Source organism: Maylandia zebra, linkage group LG11, assembly GCF_041146795.1.
Source record: "Maylandia zebra isolate NMK-2024a linkage group LG11, Mzebra_GT3a, whole genome shotgun sequence".
NCBI lineage: Eukaryota > Metazoa > Chordata > Actinopteri > Cichliformes > Cichlidae > Maylandia > Maylandia zebra.
In genome coordinates, this window is record NC_135177.1 from 13,079,208 (window position 1) to 13,106,882 (window position 27,675).

At 42.1% G+C, this 27,675-nt stretch overlaps 1 protein-coding gene and 1 long non-coding RNA gene across 5 annotated transcripts; one reads left to right on the plus strand and one right to left on the minus strand.

The window, feature by feature from the left end:
• Nucleotides 1-4,805: 4,805 nt before the first annotated feature.
• On the plus strand, nt 4,806-27,245 carry LOC101481606 (microtubule cross-linking factor 3). 4 transcript variants are annotated; one of them, XM_004568088.3, is made up of 12 exons: nt 4,806-4,926; nt 6,020-6,805; nt 7,046-7,270; nt 7,404-7,562; nt 8,213-8,284; nt 8,655-8,974; nt 9,201-9,360; nt 11,279-11,348; nt 11,566-12,112; nt 12,219-12,348; nt 12,463-12,785; nt 15,489-15,627. In XM_004568088.3, exons 2-11 carry the CDS (start codon nt 6,080-6,082, stop codon nt 12,571-12,573), a joined length of 2,520 nt encoding a protein of 839 aa, XP_004568145.1. In that variant the 5' UTR covers nt 4,806-4,926; nt 6,020-6,079; the 3' UTR covers nt 12,574-12,785; nt 15,489-15,627. The 4 variants fall into 4 exon arrangements, with proteins under 4 accessions (XP_004568145.1, XP_004568144.2, XP_004568143.2 ...); XM_004568086.6 differs by lacking the exons at nt 4,806-4,926; nt 6,020-6,805; nt 7,046-7,270; ... (6 more) ...; nt 12,219-12,348; nt 12,463-12,785 and adding exons at nt 13,924-15,257; nt 19,859-20,161; nt 21,964-22,509; ... (2 more) ...; nt 25,726-25,761; nt 25,844-25,980 and having other exon boundaries at nt 15,489-15,656; XM_004568087.4 differs by lacking the exons at nt 4,806-4,926; nt 6,020-6,805; nt 7,046-7,270; ... (6 more) ...; nt 12,219-12,348; nt 12,463-12,785 and adding exons at nt 13,588-13,916; nt 19,859-20,161; nt 21,964-22,509; ... (1 more) ...; nt 23,067-24,894; nt 25,844-27,245 and having other exon boundaries at nt 15,489-15,656.
• On the minus strand, nt 9,196-13,956 carry LOC105941299 (uncharacterized). The gene is made up of 5 exons (XR_001167927.3): nt 13,816-13,956; nt 13,238-13,346; nt 12,185-12,353; nt 11,917-12,081; nt 9,196-9,330 (listed from the first exon to the last, which is right to left on the minus strand). It is a non-coding gene; the product is annotated as an uncharacterized LOC105941299 (long non-coding RNA).
• Nucleotides 27,246-27,675: the final 430 nt, after the last annotated feature.

Here is a 27,675-nt window from a genome sequence, read left to right on the forward strand (position 1 = left end):
TTCATCGCTCATGTCCTGCATCAGGTCTACTGACATGACTTTCGGATATCATTCACTTGCTCTAAATATTTTATTTTTTAATTAATTTTTAGGTCTGCAACTTATTTGCTCTCCATTTGCTTCTTCTGGTTTATTACACTACACACGCTTTCAGATAATAGCTTTTTGGGAATCGCTTTAGTACTGAAAAAGCACAATTTTATGTCTTATCATCTGGCATTTTTTTTGTAGTTTCAACTACTGAGTTGTGACCAAATTACATGGTCTTGTGACAGCCTGCTAGTAAAAAAGTACCTCAAAATACAAATTAAAACTGGTTGAATGAACCTGAATAATTAGGTCAGCGTTAAATGGCTTAAGAAACAAACAAAAACTATTCCCCTGAAAATGGTCAGGTACAAAGACTGCAGTCAAAACGAGTCAAAAAGCAACCAATGTCCAAAGAAAAACTCCTTCAAAAAGCCTGGAGAACTATTGCTCAAGACCACTTCATGGAAGCAAAATGTAAAGAAATGAGAGGTGGCTCAAGACTTTTGCACAGTGCTTAGCATGGTCTATTACCATATTAAATAGCGTATACTGTCATAGTGTTAGCTTCCCACCACATATCGTTTAAATAAACTATTTCCAGACATAAATCTCAGCTTTCAGTATTAATCAAGCAGTATTGATATTACCTTCACCAACAGGACATTGTGTATATGCAGCTAAGCAGTAGCCTATAGCTGGGCGGTTTCATTAGATGAAATCACATCTGCTATGTTTTAGATATTGCAAATCTAAAATGCATCAAACTATTAAGATAATAAAAGAAAAAAAGAAAACCTTTAACTCATGCCAAATTTTCCTTCCAGTTAATGAGTTCAGACAATGGTTTCCATAACAACTGTATACAGCAGCTGTCAGACACCCCCTACCCATTCATCTTCTCAAAGCCCTCCCAGCCCCATCCCCATTATTCCCCCATTCCCCTCCTCTTGCTTTAATTTCTCCATGAATCAGCTGGGGTCTATGTGAGAAAGAGCACTGATGCAATAAACAGTTAAAGTGGGTTTTCATGCTTATATGTGTATGTGGGTGGTTGGCTTCGTGAGTGAAAGTTTTGTGTGTATGTGCATGTTGTTGTGTAAGAGGCTTAGAAACGTGTTTCTATGAGTATGCAATCCCCCTGCAGAGTTTATGAGTGGGAGGCCTCCACTAGCAGAGGGGTAGGCCTATCACATGGACTACGTTTGTATTATTCCTCAACCCAGCGCAATAATTTCACAACTCAGTAACATAACACCATAACCTCATCAGCAGCCTTTTGCTTGGATGATGACAGAATTTCGTTATAACACTTTCAGTTCTGTCTTAACAATCTGTTCTGGTGGACAAATGCATCTCCATAGCATAAAGCACTAAGAAATCTCTGAGTTCAACTTTTCAATAATAGGCAGTGAAATTTAATTACAAGTAGATAAATACTCTTTATTTATTCAGAAATATTCATTATTATCTGAATATTTATTATAAATAAATTATAAGGAGCATTATACTGAGGCTTTTTAATGGATTCATAAACGTCTTATATGCCAGATTTCTAGACTATTCATGTCGGTTAAGATTTTATGTCTTTATTTTAACTTTAATCAGTGTAATTTTATTCATGTGCAATTTTTTCAGGATGTCAATCCTGAAACGTTGCACAGGTAACGGCCCGATATACATTACAGCAACTTTAGCATGTGACTGGATTTACACAGAGGTGCCTACTTCACTAAATTCCCCTGTGGATTTCACAGCAAAGTAACAATTTTCCTCGCTGTCACAAGCTCAGTCACCTTTCTCACTCACTATGTGTTAATAGACCTCTCTGCATTGAATCATATCTGTTATTAACCTCTGTCTCTCTTCCACAGCATGTCTTTATCCTGTCTTCCTTCTCTCACCCCAACCGGTCGCAGCAGATGGCCGCCCCTCCCTGAGCCTGGTTCTGCCGGAGGTTTCTTCCTGTTAAAAGGGAGTTTTTCCTTCCCACTGTCGCCAAAGTGCTTGCTCATAGGGGGTCATATGATTGTTGGGTTTTTCTCTGTATCTATGAAGCGCCTTGAGGCGACTTTTGTTGTGATTCGGCGCTATATAAATAAAATTGAACTGAATTGAATTGAATTGATATCTGGAGCACAACAACTGAGGCTGGAGGCAGGCATTTTTGTTCCTCACAGGGGAAACTCATTACACACACTGACTTCAATAAGCCTACCTTTCAGGGAAAAAAAGGAGTTTTCTTTTTGTCTAAAAAAAATTATTTTCGTGTGACATGTGACTATTTTAAGAATGGCTATTAATAAATAATAAAGCAATTCAACAATCAATTTAAGGCAAAATAAAATCCAGCAAGTTTAAAGCTTGTGTGCATGCCAATACTTTCATATGCTATCAGCATTTTACTATGGTGTGTAGACTAATTTAGCAATACTACAGTATAATATTTGGAAAGGATGATTAGAAATGACAACTTCATGCTGCAGATAATTTCTGATAATATCGAACAGTGACATTGGCCCGGTTTTCTGTCTATGCTGATGTTACTGTGATGATTCGGGATAAAGGGTTTTGGTATTAATAGAGGAAGTGAGAATTAAAGAGAGGCTTGAGTGTGTGAGTTCAATGAGGGTGTTATTTTTAGATGGATGCTCATCTCTCTCCTCTTACCACCTGGTAAGTTCCGCTGCTGGTGCTCATACCAGTGAATGTGATGGGAATGAGATTTGGTACCCAAGAATATAGACTTGTAAGTTGGCATTTCTTCTGACAGGACTTTGAGACTTTCAGCTCACAAAGCATTTCTTTCCCATCCACAGCTGCATTTCAGTGTAGTTTAGTCTTCCTTTGGGAGTTAATCTGTGAGTCAATGAGTAAGTAATGTGTAACTATTGTAGAGATCATATTGTATTGTATAATGCTTGTACTGTACAGTACTGTGCAAAAGTCTTGAGAGGCCCATTTCTCTTTATATTTTGCTTCCAAACAGCCAGACTTTCTTGTAATCTCTTAAGATGATCGTGAGCAGTAGTTTTGCCGGCTTTCTGAAAGTCTTTCAAAGTTTTTCTTTGGATTCAGTGTAGTTCTTGTTTGTGGTCGTTTTCAGAGGAATGTTTTTTGTTCGTTGTTAAGCCACTTAGCAATTATTTACTTGGATGAAAATAAATAATTGTTATATATACACAGTATGCTGAATATAAACTACTTAAACAGAGATATGCTACCAAACTGCAAATCTGCATGTAACCAGGAGACAGGACACACTTTTACGCCAGTTATCACCTTCCTTTGTTTCACAAGGCACAGTTAGAAACCTTGACTGTCACATAAGTGCCTTGATGACGCAGACATCTGTCACTTTAATTCAAGTAAATAATTGAATATACCAGAGGAAAGAAAGAGGGTAGAAGTGGGGGAAGGGTGTGATTGTGTGACAATGCAAAAGGGACTGCAAGCCCCCAAACATCTGTCATCCTATCCTGTCCCAAAGTGGTGGATTTGCCCTGCTAGACAGCATTTTGTCTGGTGATTAAACTGTGATTACAACACAGAACCTTCTCTGTCTGTCTTTTTAAACAGATATACTGTTGCAAAAGCCTGAAGTGACAGAGGCAAATGGATTGTTCAGACGTAGGAGGCCAAGATCTGTGGTTTGTGAAGCCTAGAAAACCCATGCCATAAAACCTTCAGAGCATAGCAAATCCCCACTTTTCAATCCAAGTCAATCCCTGGCTCTTCCTGCATACTTGTTATTTCACTCACTGTGGGGTGATGCAAACAACTATTCACCACTTTAGCTGTGTATCTTGGAACCATCATGCAACACTTCAGATATATATGTGCTTTCTCTTATCATCTATAAGAGATCTACTGATGCGTGGCCAAGAAGGAAAACTTCAAATAACTGGTCAGATGAGTCTGGCCTTCATGGTCTGAGCCACTAATAACATAATCAAATTGAAGTTGCCTTGAGTTCAGCCTGTTCCCAAACAGAATAAATTACCCTCAGTATATATTTTCCCTGGGACTAACACACTAACCTGCTTTCAACCCATTTCCATTTTCTCACAACAAACATCCAGAGAAATTTGCTGGGAGAAATGGACAGCACACAGATTTCTCTGTGCAATTTCTCATTTACTCCCCCGAAAGCAGTACATGAAGGCTGCCTCTATTCTCTCCAAGCACTAACTAGTCTGACTCCTGGGAGTGGAAGAATTTTGTGCATCAACTTCGGTTTGGGAAAAAGAAAACAGCTGCCAAGAAGACGTCATATGGGAACTACCAATGTAATTAATGTTTTAAACACCACAGAGCTAAGAGCTCATATGTATTTCGCTTAAAAGCCACAGAGGGAAGTGTGACTTATAATGTATAACCAAAAGTCTAATAAGCAAACAATGTTACACATTTGAATTAGAATATTTGCTTATTTTATGGAATGTTGTTTTTAAGTGTCTGTACAGTATCTTACTGTATATGCAAATATACATCATGCTGCATAACAAAAAATATATATAAATGATGGGTAAATGATGCTTATATGCTTTTAAAATAGAAGACAATCATACGCCCTGCATGTGCAGACAGTCTAAAAAAAATTAATGATTCAATACCAGGTTAATATAATGCTGCGAGAACCTGTGTCCAATCACAATTCAGAGCGAGGCATCGAAAGCAGGACAGACTGAGGCTCCTGCCTTCTTCCAATGAGAGGAGCCCAGCTTCGTTTCCGTGCAGTTCGGCCCCTCCCTGCGATGATGTAATGTGATGAATATTGAAACAGGTTGCTCGGTGGTCGGGAGGCGCTCGAGTCAGCATCTCTTCTGCATCCCCATCATCACTACCCTTTAGCATCCGACAAAAAGAAGAAGAAGAAGAAAAAAATTCCCAGAAAAGGTAAGAGATGGATTTGAAAGTGCATAATTTCCACGTGGCGATACCTTTTTTCTTTGAGTACTCAGGCGTGTTTTAGATGAATGTGGGCAACAATAACCTGTATGAAGGGCAAATGTCTGACTGTATTCCACATTATGTTCTCAGGCAGGCCTCCAAGGTGGGATGATTTACACTTGCTGCTGCTGTTTGTTTGTAGAAGACACATCAGGCAATACATGAGCCCGTATGAGCAGTTTTTTCCCCTCAGTTTGGACTGATTTAGTATTCTTTGGTTTTTCGGCGCTAAATAGGAGACTGTGAGGCAGCCAGTCGATTCCTGGTCCATTTAAAACTGAAGCAACAAAGAGAGAAAAAAGCATGAACAATGCCAGCTGTGTAATAGCTTAAAAAGGGCGTTTTTCTTTTATTGCCTCTGACACTTTTGTCGCTCATCTTCCATTCAAGTAATGAGTCAGCGGGCATGTTGGAAACGAAGAGTAAGATGATGGCTGACAGGAAACAGCTATCTCCGGATGAGTGTGAGAGTGGTTCTTAGTGATCCATCACGAGGCTGGATCGCCCTTTGTTTCTTTCAGGGCGCTCGGGGATCAGATCAGGGGCCACTCTGAACCGGCTGTTTGTCAACTGAGCAAGTAGCGCTGCTTAATTGGCTGGCTGCTGTCTAAGGTTTAATAGCCAATGACAATAGGTTACATTAACCTCGCAATCTCTCTCTTTTTCTCTCTCGCCCACTTCCCACCCGTTGGGTGCGTGTGATATAAATGTGGATTGTCTTATTACCCGGCCGAGCTGCAGCTGATCTCAAACACATCTCATCTAACAGGGTCTGTATGACTGACTGCTTAATCAGTGGTGCTCACAACACAACTACTGGCAGCTTTCCTCTGGCAATGGTGTAACCTAATTAGCCTTGCCTATACACGGTGATCCGTGGTGCCTCCCGGTGAATCTCTGCCAGTTCCCCCCAAATTTTATATATTTTTTCCCGCAGGCTTTACTCCAAGAGGCAAATTATTTGATCGACCTGTAGAGCGTCGTTCTTCAGCCTACATCCTCTCTATTTTTTATGTCTAAAAAGTCAATTGTCCCCCAGGTACAAGGATACTGGTAAAGGGGATGGATGTTGTTGATGATGAGCTGATCCTCTGACACCATGATGAACCCATCATCTGCCGAGTCGCCGCGGCAGCCAGACAATAGCAGCCGGAAGCAGCAGCAGCAGCGATCGTCGTCTCCGGCTGGGCTAAAAGACGCTGCTTCTAAAACTACGCAGAAGGGCAGCAACCCGTCAAAGCCCATCACATCAAAACAGGGTGGAGGAGGAGGAGGGGGAGGAAGAAGTAGCCGAGGTCATTCTCCAGTCTCCACGGGCAGGGAGCGGCAGGCCGGAAGCGCTCCTGCCACCAGAGGCGCGGCTGCTGTCCAGCCTGCTGGTGCTGAAAATCCGACGCAGAGCAGGCCCGCGGCGGCGGCGGCAGACAGAGGAGCCGTCCAACCAGCAGAAGACGCTTCCTTGTCCTCCAGAGCTGATCAGAACCGCGTTGTCTCCGACCAACCCTGCGCATCCAAATCCCCCAAACTGAGGAGCAAAAATCCGAGGGGAGGGGAGGCAACTAGCAACAAAAAGAGCTCGAAAGGCACAGTGGGCTGCGGACCCGGCTTCTGGAAGGAGGGATGCTTGCAGTCCGAGCTAATACAGTTTCACTTGAATAAGAGTTTAGGAAAGAAAGGGACAAAGATGCAGGCGAAATCAGCATCTCCGCCGGGCTCTGAGCCCGAGCTGTCCCCCGAGCGCGACAGTTCGCAGGTGGCTGCGCAGCCAGACCAGAAACTACATGAAGAGCTGGAGAGACTGGAGGATGAAAACGAGGATTTGAAGGTAATGCAATTCTACGCCAGGGTTTAAATTTTCTTAAATAATAGGCCATGGTTTTTCTATTCTTCTTCTTTTTTCTTTTGGCGTGTTCAACAGTCGCACTTGTTGTATTTGCACGCTTACTGCATGATCACCGCTGCTGTAGTGCTGCTGAAAACTACATATTTATGGAAGTGTCAAATTTACCGAACAGATGCTGGATTCGATTATTTCATCACGCATTTCATTTCCACGTTTTATTAGAATGAAATCGAGGAGATGCGGGCAGAGATGGATGAGATGCGGGATACCTTCTATGAAGAAGACGCATGCCAACTGCAGGACATGCGCAGAGAGCTGGAGAGAGCCAACAAGAACTGTCGGATTCTCCAGTACAGACTAAAGAAGGCTGAGAGAAAGAGGCTCAGGATCACAGAAAGTGGCCAAGTGGATGGCGAGCTGCTTAGAAGTCTGGAGCAAGACCTGAAAGTGAGTCTTTGGATGTCCCATCATCCTCATTATCATCATCTAAATTAACGATCAAAACAATGACTGGACCTCCCTCCTCTTTTTAATTTCCTATATGCTTTTTTTCTTTATTCTGTCTTGACTCCTCTCCCAGGTGGCAAAGGATGTGTCTGTGCGCTTGCACCATGAGCTGGAAAATGTGGAGGAGAAGAGGACAAAGACAGAGGAGGAGAATGAGAAGCTTAGGCAGCAGCTGATAGAGGTGGAGGTCACCAAACAGGCCCTGCAAAATGAAATGGAGAAGGCCAAAGAGGTGAGAGGCTGAAGCCAGTGTGTCTTCATTTGTTTGACTATCTGTGACAGTTACACAATGCAAATTGTTACCTGAACCAAAAGTTAGACTATAAGATGCCATTTGAATATCACTGGAGAAAATGTGAAGGTGAGGTTGAAGAACAGGGTTCAAGAGCAGATCAGGCAGTAATTCTTAATATACTTTCAGAGTTTTTCCACAGTTTTCCAATGCTCCAGATTAAAATGAGCTAAAATGTAAGTAAAATAATCCCAAAACAAAAACAGAAAAACCTGCTTTGGGTACTCTGGGTTTATAGCAATATAACAGCCAGGTTCGTTGTCAGTGCAGCAGCTCTACTACCCTGCAGTAAAATTACATATTTAGGACAAAATGTCTTTCTTATGATGTGATGTGTAAGAAATATTTATATTCACAAACCAGTTGTTTTTGGGTGTTTTTCTTCAAGGCTCTAAAATAACAACTGCACAGACAGCAGCGTGCTTTGAATTTGAATATCTTACCAGAAACATTCTGGAGGGCGAGTTTAAGCAGTCCTCTTTTTCCATTAGTGAGTGTTCAGTGTTCCATAAATCTGGATGATATCACTGCCCTCAGTAAGAAAACGCCAAGCTGCCGCTGATGGTGATGTAACCACTGTTTCCCCACAGCTCTCACTCAAAAGAAAAGGCAGTAAGGACGGGCAGAAAGCAGACAGAAAGACTCCACAGACCCCAACAGAGGTGAGTCAGCAATTTATAAGATTATAAAGGTATAACCTTTGGCTGATATGTTTAATAAAGAGGTTATTTTTCCTGTGTAAATCTCCAAATGAAAAATAAATGTGATAGACTGGCTGGAGAGTCATATTTCATAGTGAGTAAAAGTAACATGGAGTAACATCAAACCTGGATCTTGGGTGTAAATTTTTAAGCAGGCTACCAAAGTCATGAGAACACCAGAGAAGCTATATTGCTACTGTATTGTCTCTGGTTTGTCTATGAGACTAAAATACAGAGAACTTAAAGAATGGGCAAAATACTTAAGACGTACTTTATTTATCTCAAAAGTTGGTAAGTTACTGAATGAAATAAATGTTCCATCTGTTCACAGGAAGAAAATGAAGATCTGAAATGCCAGCTAGCTTTCATCAAAGAGGAAGCCATCTTGATGAGGAAAAAGATGGCAAAGATCGACAAAGAGAAGGACCGACTTGAGCAGGAGCTCCAGAAGTATCGGTCCTTTTATGGGGATGTGGACAGCCCTCTGCCTAAAGGTGAGGCTGGAGGGCCTCCCACCACTCGTGAATCTGAGCTGAAGCTCCGTTTACGCCTTGTGGAGGAGGAAGCAAACATCTTGGGGCGAAAGATTGTGGAGCTCGAGGTGGAGAACAGAGGGCTGAAGGCTGAGCTGGATGACATGAGGGAGGACAGGTACTTGGCACTCATTCATCAGAATCCTGATGAGTCAACCGGCAGCTTAGTGGAATGACATGATAGCTGTTATGAAAAGAAAAACTGGGGACTGGGGAACATTAAATATGTAAATTCTGACAAAGATAGTTATTGAAATTATTTCAAGTTTGAATATGCAGAAGCTGGAAGAGTAAAAGCACCCGACGTCCTCATTAACACTGCTCGTCTGCTCTTTACCCCCTAGTCTGGCAGCAGCTGGAGTGGATGGCTCTAGCAGTGGAGGTCAACAGAGCAGAGAGCAGGGTGAGGCTCTCTCAGAGCTCAGGCAGCAGCTTCAGCTGGTGGAAGACGAGGCCGAACTTCTCCGCAGGAATCTAGCAGATGTGGAAGAAGAGAACAAAAAGGTAAAAAATATATATATACAGTGGGGCAAAAAAGTATTTAGTCAGCCACCGATTGTGCAAGTTCCACCACCTAAAATGATGACAGAGGTCAGTAATTTGCACCAGAGGTACACTTCAACTGTGAGAGACAGAATGTGAAAAAAAAATCCATGAATCCACATGGTAGGATTTGTAAAGAATTTATTCGTAAATCAGGGTGGAAAATAAGTATTTGGTCAATAACAAAAATACAACTCAATACTTTGTAACATAACCTTTGTTGGCAATAACAGAGGTCAAACGTTTACTATAGGTCTTTACCAGGTTTGCACACACAGTAGCTGGTATTTTGGCCCATTCCTCCATGCAGATCTTCTCGAGAGCAGTGATGTTTTGGGGCTGTCGCCGAGCAACACGGACTTTCAACTCCCGCCACAGATTTTCTATGGGGTTGAGGTCTGGAGACTGGCTAGGCCACTCCAGGACTTTCAAATGCTTCTTACGGAGCCACTCCTTTGTTGCCCGGGCGGTGTGTTTTGGATCATTGTCATGTTGGAAGACCCAGCCTCGTTTCATCTTCAAAGTTCTCACTGATGGAAGGAGGTTTTGGCTCAAAATCTCACGATACATGGCCCCATTCATTCTGTCCTTAACACGGATCAGTCGTCCTGTCCCCTTGGCAGAAAAACAGCCCCATAGCATGATGTTTCCACCCCCATGCTTCACAGTAGGTATGGTGTTCTTGGGATGCAACTCAGTATTCTTCTTCCTCCAAACACGACGAGTTGAGTTTATACCAAAAAGTTCTACTTTGGTTTCATCTGACCACATGACATTCTCCCAATCCTCTGCTGTATCATCCATGTGCTCTCTGGCAAACTTCAGACGGGCCTGGACATGCACTGGCTTCAGCAGCGGAACACGTCTGGCACTGCGGGATTTGATTCCCTGCCGTTGTAGTGTGTTACTGATGGTGACCTTTGTTACTTTGGTCCCAGCTCTCTGCAGGTCATTCACCAGGTCCCCCCGTGTGGTTCTGGGATCTTTGCTCACCGTTCTCATGATCATTTTGACCCCACGGGATGAGATCTTGCGTGGAGCCCCAGATCGAGGGAGATTATCAGTGGTCTTGTATGTCTTCCATTTTCTGATGATTGCTCCCACAGTTGATTTTTTCACACCAAGCTGCTTGCCTATTGTAGATTCACTCTTCCCAGTCTGGTGCAGGTCTACAATACTTTTCCTGGTGTCCTTCGAAAGCTCTTTGGTCTTGGCCATGGTGGAGTTTGGAGTCTGACTGTTTGAGGCTGTGGACAGGTGTCTTTTATACAGATGATGAGTTCAAACAGGTGCCATTCATACAGGTAACGAGTGGGGGACAGAAAAGCTTCTTACAGAAGACGTTACAGGTCTGTGAGAGCCAGAGATTTTCCTTGTTTGAGGTGACCAAATACTTATTTTCCACCCTGATTTACGAATAAATTCTTTACAAATCCTACCATGTGGATTCATGGATTTTTTTTTCACATTCTGTCTCTCACAGTTGCAGTGTACCTCTGGTGCAAATTACTGACCTCTGTCATCATTTTAAGTGGGGGAACTTGCACAATCGGTGGCTGACTAAATACTTTTTTGCCCCACTGTGTATATATATCTTGTAAAAAAAAAATCTACAAAAAAATTGAAACATTTCTGCAACATCAAAAACAAACAAACATTTTTTTGCAGTAACTGCGAAAAATGTAAATATTAAAAAAATAAAAATGCTGACAGCTTTCTAGCACCAATTTTCAGGAAAATTGCAACAAACTAGATCTAGTACTTGACATTTTTAATTTTAGCAACATAAGATGGCAAGTGTTTCCTTGTTTTTCTTTTGGGTAAATGACTCTGATTGATGCTAAACACACATCAGGATAACACTGAGTTTCCTCTTCAGGTGACAAGTGAGCTCAATAAACTTAAATACAAGGCTGGGTCCCACGAACCTGGATCAAGACACGGAGGAGGTTTGTATGTTTTTTAATATTCTAAATGCCTGTCATTGATGTTGTAGCAGGAGTCAAGCAACTGCACTGCAAGTAAAGAGGCATCTCTTCTTTTTAAGCTTATTAAATGTGAACCAGGTGAAAAAAAATGTGAAAAAAAACCCCTCCAGGAGCTGCACATTCAACCCTAATTTGAACTAATGCTCCATTTTCCATTGTTGCATTATTTCAACCCCAGGAGGAGCTGACCCTGCTAAAGTGGAGGCTCTCCAGGAGGAACTGAAAGCAGCGCGTCTGCAGATCAACGAACTGAGTGGCAAAGTTATGCAGCTCCAGTACGAGAACCGCGTGTTGCTCTCCAACATGCAGCGCTACGACCTGGCCTCTCACCTGGGCATCCGTGGCAGCCCTCGCGACAGCGATGCAGAGAGTGACGGAGGGCGGGACGATGACACACCTTCAGCCTCGGCTTCCTCCCCTCGCCTCCTCCCGCCACATCGCAAACGCGAGGGCCCAATTGGAGGAGAGAGTGACTCAGACGAGGTGAGAAACATCCGCTGCCTCACCCCGACGCGCTCTCTTTACTCACCTGTAGATAGTCGTTTTTTATCCAGAAGCCTGAAGGACCGGCAGCAGATGATAGACATCCGCATCGAGGCGGAGAGGCTGGGTCGGACCATTGACAGGCTCATCACTGACACCAGCACTATCATTTCTGAGGCCCGAGTATATGTCACCAATGGGGAGCTGTTTGCTAGGTTGGATGAGGATGAGGAAGGTGGCAGGTAATTGTTACATGAAAAAACTATCACAGTTTTGTGTGATCACTACACTGTCGTAGTCTCCTCCAAATTTACCTGATTTTGAAAGTCCAAACTTGTTCTTCCTCAGGATCAGAGAGCACGAGCTGCTGTATCGTATCAACGCACAGATGAAAGCCTTCAGGAAAGAGCTGCAGAGCTTCATAGACCGCCTGGATGTCCCCAAGCAGGACGACAAACAGGCAGAGGAGCCACTTTCTGTAAGCTGATAAAAACAAGAGTGACTGTCACATTTCCCCCCCACACTTTTCTTCTTCTAATGCTCATCATTCTTCTCTTCACTCCCATTTTTCCTTCAACTGCCATCGCTCCAGATGTTTCAGCCCATCATTTTGCTGATCCTCATTCTTGTTCTGTTTTCCTCACTGTCTTATGCCACCATTTTTAAACTGGTATTTCTTTTCACCCTGTTCTTTGTACTGTAGAGCACACTTTCTGTATCACATTATGTTTATTTTTTATTGCTTCTTTTTTTAAAACATATTCATTTATTTCACTTTTTGTTATGTTGAACACATTACATAAGGTCACACAAGGTACAGTTTTTTTCATTTTCCAAGTATGACCCACTCATCTGTTCAGCTGCTTTCAACATTCCCTGGAGACCACACACCTAGAAGCGACAGTGGAGTTTTAGGTGAGTATGTCATTCAATTTTTCCTACTGTGAAAACCTGTGATAGAATTCCCTTCACAGGTCAATCTAGGTTTAAGATGATTCTTTGAATCAGAAAGAAAAGCTGTCTGAAAATACCTGTGAGGGGAAAAGTTTGTGCCTTATTTATGTGACTACAGGAATAAACACACATCTTTTATGAATACTCTGTCAAGTCTGTGAAAATGCACATAGGCCTACACACACTCAAGCACCCTCCCACAATAACACTGACACTCATACTGTAGGACTACATCTCCTGCAAGTTCTTCTTCTTAGGCAGCTGTGCTGAGTCACCACCAAATGTCAGCCTAATGTACAACAGATCATCCACACAGTCACGGGAAGCATAACAGGAGCACTGTCATTTTACCTGCATTAGTGTTGCACTGAGAATCTTACAAAATGCCTCTGGGTGAGTCTGCAAAAGCATACCGTTGGTGAATCTGTTTATCCAGCGGACCTGACCACCAGGACGGGGGCGGAACCGGTCTACTGCTTTCATCCCACCGGTGGGATGTTTTACGTCACATATTAGGGCCAGCTGTGGAGGGAGAGAGGAGGAGAGACGTTGAGGGAAAGGGAGAGAGAGAAAAGGGGGATTTTATTCCAGTTAATGAAAGCATAAATTCAGCGGTAGCCTCTCGCTCTCCGATCTTTTTTAACTGAACCGCCGCATTCCAGTTACTTCAGCCAATTTTGCTGGCTGAAATGAAATGTGTATGTTTGGGGGATGAGGACATTCACTGCAACACTCGGGATTATCAGAGGAAAAACAGGTAAGAGCGCAGTGTTTGGTTAAGCTGCACGTGCTTCGTATTTTTGCGCGTGAACATAGCATACTAACACAAACGCTATGTAGTGCATGTAAATGTAAGCCGCTACTGTTATTTCGCCTGCTAATTACAACGTTAATAATAAAAGCAGCACGAGTTAGCCCACGTTTTACAGGCCTGAAGTTACAGACAAGGCTAGAGTCACAGTGGTGGCTCTGAGGATGAATACAAACACACCCTTCGTCGCTTTCCTCGTGATAGTCACCCCCTCTCATGCTAAGACAGCGGATGAGAAATGGCTAAGAGAGAAGAGATGGCAGGCTTTGTTTACTGGGGAGGTAAGTTTCTTTTGCAGGAGTTTGAGATACCGTGTGTTAGTATTACGCTAACAAAAAAAAGTTTCAAAAAAAAGAAAGAAAGAAAAAATGTGCGCCGTTTCTAAAGAGTAAAGATTAGCTGTTTTTAGCTAACAGTGAGGTGATTTGTTGCCATGGGTACAACACAAGGTGGCACCTCTTGCGACGTAATTAGAGGAGCCCGGTGTAGATTAGAGCATCTCTTTTACTCCTTAATACCCCTGCAGGCGCCGTTCAGCTATTTGGCTTTAAGGGTATAAACTCATGGTTACAGGGGGTAAAAATACTCCGCAGCTCTTACATCAGTGCACTCCACGATATATTTTTGGGAGCTTCTCCCATTCGCCTCAGAGTGGTTACTGGGTGTCTTGTCATTGCTTGCTCTGGATTGTCGCCTACAACGTCTCTGTGTGTGGGGCAGAGACGCGGCACGGAGCTGAGCGTCCCGGGATGTATTTTTTTATTTTTATTTTTTTAAACATGTGAAATTAAAAACAGCGCAGGTTTAGGACACAGCAGAAAACCTGCAATTTATTTAAAAGAGAGAGCGAGAGAAAATACCGTAGGGATTTGCTGCAGAATGAGGGCTTAACTTCACCCCAGTGAAGATATGGAAGGGACTCGAGCGTCCTGCGTGAGCGCTGCTGTGACTGCTCACCCGAGCGCTGCTGTTTGGCCGACGTGGGATTTGATCGGCTTTGGATAACTTTTTCTGCCACTGGTCACCACTTGAAAAGCAGCTGGAGTTTACGAGAAAGCATGCCGAACTATTTGAAAAATGTTTCCTACGTATCCCATACGGAGAATCGATGGATCTACTTAAAGATTTGCTTTGTGATAGTACTCTAACAATCGATCCAGTCAGGTTATTGTTTTAATGTGTTCTTTTAATGCACTTAAGAAATGTGGAGCGCTTTTGTGAACGGCGCGGGGCTGCACAGTGGGGGCGGTGCTGGCGGGGGATACGTCCCTTCTCAGGGATGGGAGTTTGTCCCGTGCTCCAGGATGGAGAAGACAGACAGAGGCAAGGGAAAAAATCGCAACCCGTTGAGGAGGATCTCTTCCCCACCCACGGTCTTCAGTCAGATCTACGACACGCAGCTCGGTGCTTCCCCCGCAGGTGCAGAGGGTGAAGCGAAGTCCCAGCTTGAGATTCACAGGGGGCAAATGTGGCCAGGTCCAGAACCCCAGCAGCAGCAGCGGGAAGCCCAGCATACACGGCTAAAAAAGAAATTTGAGGATCTAAAAAAGCGACACATACATGACAAAGAAGAATGGATGCGCCAGAAGGAGTCATTGTTGAGAGAAGTGGCTGACATACAAGTAATTGAGAACATTACCACTCGTCTGTCAGCTATACTAAAATATAAATATTTTGTCAGTAGCACACAACTATAAATTGGTGTATTTAATGTTTTTATGTTCTTAGATTATTCTTTGGAGTGAAATTGAACGTTTAATCTTTTGTTTGTGTAACCAGCTGTCTATTATCAAACATCCGTCCTCTTCTGAGTTCTTCTGTGATTGTAAAGGAAAAAAATTGGTTTCCTGCAGGGAGGGGAGAACAGGAGGATTCTGTTGGACCTGAAGACGGTTTTAGAAGAAGTGCAGGTGGAGGTGAAGAGAGAAGAAGAGAAGAGAACAGAGCTTCAGTTGCAGTATACCAGAGACAGATGTGCATGGGAGCTGGAGAAAGCTGAACTTAAATGCAGGATTGCACAGGTAAGTGAGGGATGATGGTGACTTTATTTTTAATATATATGTACACACACAGACACATCTTATTTTAATAATTGCATATTTTCTTGTGTTTGCGCATGGCTGGCATTCATTGTGGTGTAAATTGGACTTGCTGCCAATATGGCAGGTTGATAAGTCACAGTGGCTTCTGTCCAACTCAAGCCTCAGCTCCGACAAAAGATTTGCATGGAGGAGACAAACTTAGTTTTCCCACCGAGCCAGAAACCAACACCAAACTTGGCTTTCAACTGCTGGCTCTGGGAAAATGAAACATTAGCCTGTTTTGGCAATGGATAGCTATTGTTAAACGTGGTGAAAAAGGACAGAAACTACTTGAAGTTAAGTTTGCATACCAGTGCCATGCTGTGTTGGGCACTGTATGGATCACTTGAATGACCATTCACAGCTATTCTTCAAAGCAGTGTGGCTTTAGGGATTTAGCATTTTTTTCTGGTTATATCAGAAAATGGATTTATTTGGCTGCTTTAATGCCTAAATCTTATGAGACTTGTTCTTCCTTTGTAGATCAAAAGAAAGGATACTCTGTTAATATTAAGACTTAACTGCACGCTGACTGCTTTGCATGTCTCTTTGCTCGTTGGAGCTGTAGTTTCTCTGTGATGTTGTGATGGCAGCAGCTTTATCTGCTAGATGAGCCCCATATCATTCCTATCACAGACTTTAAACTGATTGATCTCCTTCTGAGTGAAGTCATGAATCTCCTAAATTCTATAACATGGTGATAGAAATTAAGGGGTTGCTGCAATGATACTGCTGAGAAGTAATAACACTAGAATTAAACTAAGTTCCAGGGATTTGTCAGATCACACACATTGGTTTAACTATCATAATGTAGCTTTTCTGTATGTGAGTAGAGAGCAGACTGTGACTTCTCAGCTCTTCTCTTTGTCCCCCAGGGCCTTTTCACAGTGTGGTTGAAAAATAGCCAAATAAAAACGGACATTTACTGTTCTGCTTTGTGTCCGTAAAGCTCAGTGAACCAGTGTGAGAAAGACAATTCAGTTTCTGCAGAGCATACCATGATACCAGAGAAACACACACTGATGTTTTCACCAAGATGCTGTAAATGTACTGTATTAGAGACTGTTACCTGCCACCTGAGAGCTTTTTTTTTTGGCACAGGTGTCTGTCAGTGTCTGTCCTTGGTATATGTTTGCAAAGGCCTCATAGTAGTTTGTGCCATAGTGTTTTGTGTTTGTGTCAAATGAGAGTATTTAGAATGTTGCCTCTCATGCACACTCACAGTTTTCTGTATGGATTGCACAAACAGACAAAAGTGAAATGTGACATGCTGAGTAAGATTTACTCCATTGTAGTTGTTTGTCTTGATGCCACATCCTGCCACAGTTTATGTTTTTGGGCACAAAAGCATAAACTGTTTACCAAGAGTAAAAATAAGGCCGCTCTTAAAGATCCAAATCCAAACTATTTACAGCAGAGAACTCTACTAACTGACTTGCAGACTTGTAATTACCTTGCATATCAAATTGGGGTGGGGGTCTATTGTTTGTTTCACTCTTTTCAATTCTGTGTGAACTACTGAACTAAACAAATGTTCGTTGTCTGTGAAACACCTCATAAAGGTTGACAAGAATGAATGCAAATCAATGAGTGGAAGTCAGCCGCACGAACTGGGTGCAGCTTCATTTCACTTTGAAGTGATATGTGAACAATTTCAGCATGGGTGACAAACTCCTCTGTCATTTTCAACATGTTGGTTTCACTGTGCCAGAAGCAGAAGTATCAGTTTTTTTAGTGAGACAAAGCAAACACATGGTGTACTATGATGGCCAGAAATCGCTAGGGCGCTTTGCTTTGAATGTGACCTTTGATCACGTTGATGACAATCTATAATAGTAATGAAATGAAGAATATTTATACATGTCACTCTGTGCATGTATGTTTTAAAAACTGCCGTTAAATGCATTCGACTGAGTCATAAAGTTAAAGTGGTATCAACTGAGCTCTTTAGTACAGTATCCTGCTAGCTGAACAGCTAGATGCTGTTTATTTATTAGTGCAGTTTAAGGAGACCTTTTGAAAGCAGTATCAGACTTTAATTTATTCTCTTTTGGTCGTTTTGTAGGTGGTGAATCATAAAGAAGCTGCGAGATTTAGCCATATGAGTCGTTTTTTTAAAGTTTGGCTTCACTGATATGTTTTGTAGATTAATTGCTGTACCAGAGATTATGGGCTTCAAGCCAAAGTGAGTCAAATAAAAGGCTGCAGTATTTTATCAGCAGTTGTATGTTTGTGCTCATATATTCATATATTAAAGGCACATCATTTTCTTTGGTGGGCTTTTGTATTTTGTAACTGCTATATGTTGTTTCCAGATACCAAAGAAGCATCCAGGGTCCCAGGCAGAGGTCTTAGCCCCGATATTTCCAGGCATATTTCCCTGCATGCCACTGATTTATGAATGCTGCTGGCAGCTAGGAGACATCTCATTCTGCTTTAGCAGCCAACGCTCCCTTCTCCCTTTACCCCAGCTCCCCGCCTCCCCTTGGAATGTAACATTGTACAAGCTGTGTGTTCGCTATTTATAGTGGGTCACCCTGGTGACACAGTTACCTTTATATACCCTGTGTGCCATACAGTGACTATCAGGGTGGCCAAGAGTAGTTGGAGGTTGTGTATCAAAACTGAATTTAAGGATGTGAATGAGTATGTTTCCTTGTGCTGGAAGAAATGCTGGTAATCTGCGTCTCTGTTTACATGTTCCTGCAGTATTTCCTTTATAAGACAGTTTGACTTCCTTTGTCAATCATTGAAAACTTTGCTTGGCTCTTTATTGTGACTCCAAGCATGTTATTTCTTTATTTTCACAACTTGTTTACATGTAGATGTTTAAATAGAGTGTGGACAGCACCCATCATCATCCATCTCTAATTGTGGAGAATTTTGAAAAGAGCTACAGGCAGATTGTGTTGACTTGTTTTCCTACTCCATAATTTGTTGATCCCAGGCCACAGGCAAAAATAACACCATGACCGAGGTTTTTGGTTTGTGTCTGCGGATGGACACTGAAATAACGCATTTGTGCAAGCTTATGCATTATCTCCCTCTTTCGAACAAACACTACATACAAACTCACACACGCACATGCACACACACCCAGGCACACTAATATACTGTATGCACAGGCGTTGTCCTGGGCTCTTTCCAGCACCAAAGCCTTTTTTTTAAATTTTTTTTTTTTACTAGCAACAAAAATGCACATTTGCCACGGAATGCACAGATCTGTGTACTGAAACACCCCCCTGTCCTTAGTTCTGTAAAAAAACACATTCTCTACATCAGATGGGTTTTCCCCAAAACTGCTATATTAAACTGAGGCCACCAGTGCTCTAGTGTTTGTTATTTTCAGGCTAAGTCAGTTTTCTCTTTCTATCCTTTTCTCTTACAGTTCATAGTTTTGTGAGATTTCTTTTCATACTCAGTAATTCGATAACATACTTTCAGTGTCCATGTTTGGCTGTTCAACAGGGAAAATCCCAGGGGAAATGCCCATCCTATCTTATTTAAAAAGGACCTTTATTTAATTAAAACAGAAAATTCAAATTGAATCCAATAAGATTGGCATATTAGTAATGTTTTCAATGCTATTTGCATTGAAAGGAATCATGGTTGTATTCTTATTTGTGTTAAAAAACCATCTTAACACAAATAACTGGATTACCAGACTGTCATTTGACTGAGGTCACATCTGCAGACATATTTTCCTGTGTGTGAAAATGCCATATCCTGCACTGTATCCTGTGCTTGTTAAGTACCATAGAAAAGAAAGTTGAACCCTGAACATATGAACCTGTGTGTGGGTTCTTACAGGATATTTTCAGTATTCAGTTTTTTTGTCTTTCTCTCTCTCTTCCTACTTGTGAACCCACTCACACTTATCCCCATGGTGTATTATTCCCCCACTTCCTCCACCTTCTCTTCCTGCCCCTCCTTCATTCTCTTAATTCCACATTTAACATTTTCTCCTACTCCTGCCTTCATGTCTTGTCATCTGGCTTTCATCCTCTGGTTCTCCAATTGCAATTTATCCTTTATCACGACTGTTTTCTACAATGTCTCTCCCACTCTTTTTCTTTCTATCTCCCTTCTAACTTTTTTTCTCCTCCTCTGCAAACTGTGCACTCCCTGTCTGGTTCTTTCAGTTGGAGGGTAGAGAGGCTGCTGGATTGGTACGTGGAGGGGTCCAGTCAGCAGCAGGACCTTGCTCTTCAGCTTCACGGTGCACTCGAGAACAGCACGGTGAGACATTGACGACCTGCAGGGAGAGGGAAGAGCAGCAGAGGATCCTGGCAGATACATATTCTACGGCTATGGACCTGCGCAGCCGCGTAGAGCACAGCGAGAGGGACTGGTTGAGAGAGAAAGCTGAGCTGCTGGAAAGGTTTGACGTGGAGAGAAGGGAGTGGGAGAGCCAGCTGAAGGATATGCAGAAGAAAATAGAAGAGGTAAGATGCTCTTAGTGTGAAGGTATGTCTACATTTCATTAGATTTGTGGTTAAAGGTGAAAGTTGTCTTTACAGTCACAGTCAGGGAAATTTTGTTTTGCAGCACGTTTATATAACAGTAAACACAACAACAACAAAAGCTTATCACAGAAAAAGTGAAACATCCCACCAAGTATGCAAAAATTACAAACGTTGTATAGTAGTTGTTGAGTAGTAGTTAACTTAGCCACTTTTAATTGTCCATCCATAACAGGAAATTATATGATGTATGGCTTCATATAGCTGCTACAGTGTGTAACACTTCCCTCCTTCACATCCTGTTCACCATCAACTGTGTGAAAACATCCTCCCCGATCATTACAACGGAGTTTGAGGAAAGAAAGGCATTGGAAGAATTAGAGCGCTCTGTTAGTCCTCTGGACTCTGAGACAGGCGAGAGGCAGTGATTAGGACTGTCAGTGACCTGGTGTGCTGCAGTAATGAACTCCTCCATATGTAAACATCTATGTTAGACAAGTCTGCAGCAGTCAGAAAAATTACTGGTTTCTTATTTATATTTGGATAATAGAATGTGCTGATATGGTGCAATTGGTCCCACCTTGGTGTGAAGTTATTCACACTTTTCTAAAGTGCAAATTGACTAATTGAACACAAGTTTAGGAAATCCTTGATCTTTAATGTTTAGAAGTATACCTGTTTATGTGAGAACAGCAGAAAAGGTCATTGGTGCCTTACTTCTAACACTATTGGACATCTACAACAAGCACTGCATCTGCAGAAGTCTGGGCATTGCAAATGATCCCACTCATCTTTTGTGCAGTCTGTTTTCACTTATGCAGTCAGGGAAAAAGGTACAGGACCATTCGCTCAAGGGTCACGCTCCTGTTAAACAGTTTTTGCCCCTACATCAATCAGGCTGCTGAATTGAAACAATAGACTAGACATTACTAGCTGTTTACCATCCTGCTATTTTGCACTATACACATTTTTATTTTTGTTTAAATGTTGTTTTGTTTTTATGTAGTTTCATAAAGTTGAGAAATTAAACAAGTGGATTGAAATCTGACATGCCCAGAAAAGCAGATTAGTGTTTTATACCCAAGTAGTTGGACAGAGCAAAAGCACTGGAACAATTTGCTATGAAAAGAACATGTGGCTCTAATTTGCCCCCTTGAGACCAGAAAATTAGAGAGGAAAACAACAGAGGAATAAAGAAGGCTAAAGCGCAGTAGTCCCATCTAGACATTGCATGATGGGAAGGGAGCCTAGTCGGCATGAATTGCTTACTATTTTAAGATTTCCATGGTAGGAGGCCAAAGGTTATCCACTGTTATTTAAGAGAAGTCTTTGAATGTTATTTTCTTTAGTCTGCCGTGGTCTAAAAATGTTCATTAGCTATCTTGCCTGACTTCTCATCATTTAACGTGAAGTTATCATTATGCATAAGCAGTGGATCCAGAATTTTACTGTATAATCATATGGTGCCATTTATAGGCTTCGCACTGCTTGAGCCTTTCATGAACTGTTTTATCTGTTATATTTAATCTCATCCAAAGGTTGAGGTTGGAGTATGCTGTAGCACACTAGTCTGTTAAAAGATGCATTCTTGTCACTAAATTAATAATATCACTGGATAAAAAAAAATGTTATTACAGATATTATTTTTCAAAAATATTTTCATTCCAAATGATATATTTGCCTAGATTAATAACAATATTGCATTTCCTTCACTATTAGAAACCTGAAAGTCTGTCAACATAGCTGTGTAAATTCTGACCTCTATTTCCTCTTCCCATCTCTAGCTGTACTGTGAGGTGAGAACCAAGCGAGCAGGCCCTGGACTGGACAGTGGCAGACCGGATGTTCACAGTGATGCTGTGCATAGACTCAGCATCCGCTCCACCAGCACAGGGTCGAGTCTTCTCAGCGATAACTCCCACTCGGAGCCACTCAGCAGCAGCAGTCAGTCAGAACCAAACAGACATCCATCTTTACCTGGACTTTATCACAACAGAAGCATCAGTGTTGATGGTGGTTGCGGTAACAAAAACAGTCACCACTCCACCTGCTTCCAGAAAGACAGTCTGTGTGATTTTATTGTTGGTAATGAGTTCGCTCGGAGCCAGTATTCACAACCTAAGCTTGTGGATGTATTGAAATCTGCAGGGACTTGGCAGCAAAGCTCAGTCAGTGATAATAAGGAAGATGTGGATACAGCAGAGCTTGATGCTGATTATCACGGAGCCCCAGAATGTGGAGTTAAAAAGGAAAATGTTTGTAAAGGCAATGAGGAAAGAGGCCTGAGCGACGGCAGTGACAAGAAGACAAATACGATTGCTCTTAATGCTGTGAGGGTTTTATCTATTTTTTAATTTGCTATTAACTCTAACACTAGATATATTACATTATATTTATCACTGGTGGTGTTAAACAGTATACCCTTACTCTGCCCTGTACTTGTATTTTAGTCATCACTTGGTGACCTTTTGCAGATAATCCTCTTTATGTGACATACCACCAGCTCTAGGTTTTAGTGATAAAATACTCTGGCATTACACAATATTCATCTTGTCTCATTGTCTTTCTTTCTGCAACGTTTGTCTGTTTCAGGCTCTCAAAGAGATTGCCCGTGTAAGTGAGGAGCTTTGTAGTTACCAGGATGAGATCAGAAAGAAGAACGGAGATAAGAGGTAGATCCCTGTTTTTATGTTAACTCTCTGGCACCAGCATAGGAGTAGGATAATCTGTGTCTGCTGAAGCTCACCATGTACATAGTGTCAATGCCATGTGTGTTTTATTTCAAAGTGTAAATACATGACATTTCTCTTCAAACTTCAGATGTAAATTGTCTAGATTGATTTTGTAGAAAGATACTGGACTCAGTTTACACTTTGTTTGCTTTCAGGAATCGATCTGAATCTCTGTGCCCATCTCAGGAAAGTGACATACTCTTTGGCCATAACGAAACGTGCCTAGATGTGGATGAAGCTCCTTGTGACCTCAGCCAGATCTACGATGATCTCCTGGCCTTGGAGAGGGAAAATTGGATCACTTTGTCTCCAGGTAACACCTGGCAAGTAAAAAAAGGGCTGAGTGAATCCTGGACAACAAATAACACCGATCCAGATGGCTACACAAACACACAGACAAGCCATGGAGTGCACTCTGAAATGGATACAGCAGCCCCACCCATCCCTCCTCGGACCTCCTCCTGGAATCTGAGCACTCCCACCCATCCAGACACAGAACTGCACATCCCAGAATCTCCAATATCAACTGTGAAGAAGTGCCATAGTCCCTGCGCTTTAGTGGACAGAAAGTGTAGCAGCCCATCCATTGTCAGGAAGTTTGGGGCTATGCTACAAGAAAATGAAGGAAAAGTTTTTGTAGATGGTGTGGTAGCATCGTGCTCGGTGCCTGCTAACTCTAACTGTAATATGGCCTGTTGCCATAACCGCTGGTCCTGTGATACAAGCAAGTTCACTAACAGTAAGTTGTCCACATATGGATCTGTGCAGAAAAGCTTCTCTGAATCCAACATACGGACTGCCAGGAAAGATCTGTGTTCAGATTACTGTCCAGGTGTTGGAAATTTAAAAGGTGCTGAGGCACAAACACCTCCAACTGTCAGAGAATTACCTGTAGAGTTGCTCCTGTCCTCACCTGTCAGCCCCAACCTTCAGGGATCCAGAAGAAACATAATGCTGGAACAAAAAACAGCTGAGTTCAACCGAACTTTATTTCAGGCAGAGATGGGCCGTGGGGTCGATGGAGAAGACAGTCTTAATGCAACGAATACCAGCTCAGTGGGTTTCCAACCGGTCCATACAGAATCTGATGTTTTACCTTCCAAAGAGACTAAGTTTGAGCCACATTTTACTGATGCAACCTCTAGCATCATGGGTGTGCATCCTGAAGCAACTGTCTCAGAGTCTGCAATACAGAACCCTGAGGTCCAACCAAGATCAGTAAGATGCACCACTAAACCAGAGGAGGCTATTATAAAGCAAGAACCTCTTTCTGTATTTTCAACTGTTCCACCACAGGCTGTTCTTAGGGAAGCATCAGTACCCTCTCATAATCCTGCACACCATTGTGAGGTCAAGCACAAAGTTCGAACAGCAAGCAGTCCTTCGAAGAAAACACAACACAGAGGAGCAACAGAGGGTCTTTTTTCTGAACCGGTCTTGCCTGCAAGTACTCAGCCAGCTCAGCCTGTGGATGATTCCAGCTCTAAGAAAGAGAATCCCCATGGAGCAAAGGCTCAGTCAGTCAGAGCTGCTGTTTCACTCCAGCAGCTGTCTGCTGAGAACAAACAAAGACAGACGGCACAGCCAAGACATGTTTCAGGGTCTTCCTGCCAGTCTGACTCCTCCAGGCCTGGGCTTCGAATAATGAATGACCATCCGTGGAAACCCCTCACTCTTGCTGCATACCCGAGGCCTGAGGGATCCAGGTCCAACTATGGAGCAGTTGAAAGAATTCTAAAAAATTATGAAAGTGCAGCTCGGGCACAACTGAACCAACAGAACGAGATGCATTCTAACTCTAACCCATTCTTCAGTGCTGCACATGAGAAGAACGCCACAGAACTGGACATGCTGAATGTGAACCCTCTGCCTTTACCTCTTACTTTGAGACACACACAGAGTGCCCCAGTCATGCACCCCAGTCATGCACAGCTAAGCAGCCACAGTGCCAGTGGTGTGAAAGAGATACAGCTTGTAGTGCAGGTGGGTGGAGCTTGACAGAATTATGCACACTTGTATTAATGGAAATGCTTTTTTCATTCAGCAGATCTTCACAATGAAGATGTTAATATAAAGAGAGTTCACTTGAAGAAAGTCTGCAACTATGTATTTAAGTTTGAACAAAATCTATTTAAGTAACACTATATTTTTGGGGCCAGTTGGATGGACCAGGAAGTTGTACATTTTGTTCTGTTCCATTATGAAACACTAGGCAATTACCCTTGACTGAGGACAGCTCCAGTGGGAATGTTGTTTATTTCTGGTATGTGCTAAGAGACAGAGGCAGGCCAAAGCCTCCATTATAATCTGGGCATCTGGGCCATTCCATTGCTTAAAGGCTCTTAACAAAAGGAACTGGCAGTGTGGTATATAAAGTTTAAAAAAGGGAGGTCTGCTCACCCTCACTGGCTTGTCTTTCATCTTTCAATGGTTCTATAGTGGAAGTGTTTTTCTGGCCTTTGTGTTGAAATTACAGAAGTATCTGCAAGAAACCAGCTGACTAAATGCCCTTGGCAGATTGCAGAGTGGAGTGAGCTGAAGTGATTATGCTTCTTTCAAGTCATGCAAATGTTTAAGAAATTGTGCAAGTAATTATCAGCCAGTTTTATTTGACCTCGTGAAAAGAACGTAATTGGAGGCACAACTGAGGAGCACTACCCAAGATCATTCTGAAGTGCTTTTAAATCGGTTCAACTGCAGCATATGTAAGATATTCAGTTTCACTTTCCCCTCGACCACCATGTGTGACTTTTTCCACATAAAAATGCTTTATTTTAGTGTTCCTGTTTGAAATGTGCCTGTTGTTTTCCCTAGGGTCAAGAAGACAACTAATGGAACACATGACAGAATGTAAAGTATCTAAGTGTGTGAATTTGATTGAAGACAGGACGGTGTGATGATCCTAAATGTTAATTCATTTTTTTCCTCTCAGGAAAATGAAGAGCCTTCCTCCACCCACAAGAGCTTTTCAAGACCTGCCCGCCCAGCCAACCGTCGTCTCCCCTCGCGATGGGCCAGCCGCTCCCCCACTTCGTCCTCCTCCACCTCGTCCTCTCCCTCTACCACTCCTGTTGTGCCTCCATCCATTCCCCTTCAGAAGCTCTCCTCTTCTTTTACATACTCACATGCCTTTCACATTGAGACTATCATCATTTGATCTTCACTGTGTGACCGAACCAACCAGAAGCCTTGAATAATAACCTCTGAATTTTGAACCTTTGCTTTTTACTGTTGTATATAAAAATCCGGACTGCCTCTTAGCTACTCCAGACTAAGAAGTGCTTTAGTTGTGAGTTCATCAGCGAACTCTTAGAATGTATGGTATCCAGTGGAGCCTAATTGACCAAGAAAGGTAAGAAAGTGTCTGAAGCAGCTTCAGTAATTCAGCAGTACGCTTTGATTAATCTGCTAGGAATCATACCTTACATCCGACGTTGAATACATCACCTTCCAAGGAATAACACAGCCGGCGTGTCATTTATTTATATTAACCATCTGAAAGGATAATCTCTGCTCAGGTTTGGATTCTAGCTTTGACTAGTGTAGCCTTGCTAATCCATCAACAACAGACACTTCACTTCTCACTCTGATATATAAACTGTATTTACACATTGAAAGTGATGTTGATTCATGATAAAGTGGTTAAACTAAGTAAAATCCAAAAGAATGTGTTTACAATGTACTTTATTTTGTATTTTGTGTGCATCGTGTTTATGTGCTTTTTTTTAGCACAAAGTGTGATATTACATATACAACATGTAGCATCATGTTGACTTCAGAGATAAAGATGGTGGATTTTCTTTTAGCATTACTTTCTCCCAAACAAAAGTGTCAGTTTTCTGCCTTCTTGATCACTATCTTCAGTACATGCCTGGATTGTACCTTGCCTGTGACTAAAACACATTGCTTGTGGTTTTAATTTTTCTTTACTAAGCAAAAAGAACATTTACTTGATATCAACAGGTTAAATGTGAGGTTTTTTTTATAACTTGGTACCAAAGGCTGATTTATTCAACATTTCCTCTTTTTTTTTTTTTTTTAAATTAAATGCATTGTTTGTAATTACATTTCTTTTGTCCATCCACTTCTGATGTTTTCTAGAGTTTCTGTCAAAACTAATTCTTGAGCTCCTGCTTAATTGCATAACATGGCTAACAATGCATATGAAAGACGTAGAACAGCCTCTCTACTTTTCCTAATTCTGAATGGTCACATATCAGGACATTACTCAGCTGAGTAGTACAGTATTTTTGAGTCAAAGTGGTAAATCATGAAAGTGATGCCTTTGCTGTTCATTTTGTGTAATAAACATAAGGATTTTGCTTCTCTTTTCACATGACATGTCAAGAGTGTCTTTGTAATATACCTGTAATATATCTAGGATATGCTATATGTGCTTTTGTCATGCTCTGTTTGTTAGCGACGTTTCTCAAAATTGTTGACAGCTTAAATCGTGTTGTGAAAGCAACAGACCAACATAATACAATATGAGAGGCGTGTTATTATACAGTAGAATAGAAAAAATAATAAATTGACTAGTCCCATAAACAAACCCTTTTATTTGACCTATTTAATATGATAAATATGTATAAGCACGGTGGTTAGCACTGTTGCCGCACAGCAAGAAGGTCCTGAGTTCAATTCAATCATCAGGCCGGGGTCTTTCTGTGTGGAGTTTGCATGTTCTCCCCGTGTTTGCGTGGGTTTTCCCCGGGTACTCCGGTTTCCTCCCACAGTCCAAAGACATGCAGCTTGTGGGGGATA

What these genes read in the sequence shown, in the direction of transcription:
- LOC101481606 (XM_004568085.6), top strand. Translation starts at nt 14,838, where the DNA reads ATGTGGAGCGCTTTTGTGAACGGCGCGGGGCTGCACAGTGGGGGCGGT. An exon ending in GAGAAGTGGCTGACATACAA is followed by an intron (nt 15,258 to 15,488) that starts GTAATTGAGAAC and finishes GGTTTCCTGCAG; the next exon opens with GGAGGGGAGAACAGGAGGAT. An exon ending in AAGAAGAACGGAGATAAGAG is followed by an intron (nt 22,852 to 23,066) that starts GTAGATCCCTGT and finishes GTTTGCTTTCAG; the next exon opens with GAATCGATCTGAATCTCTGT.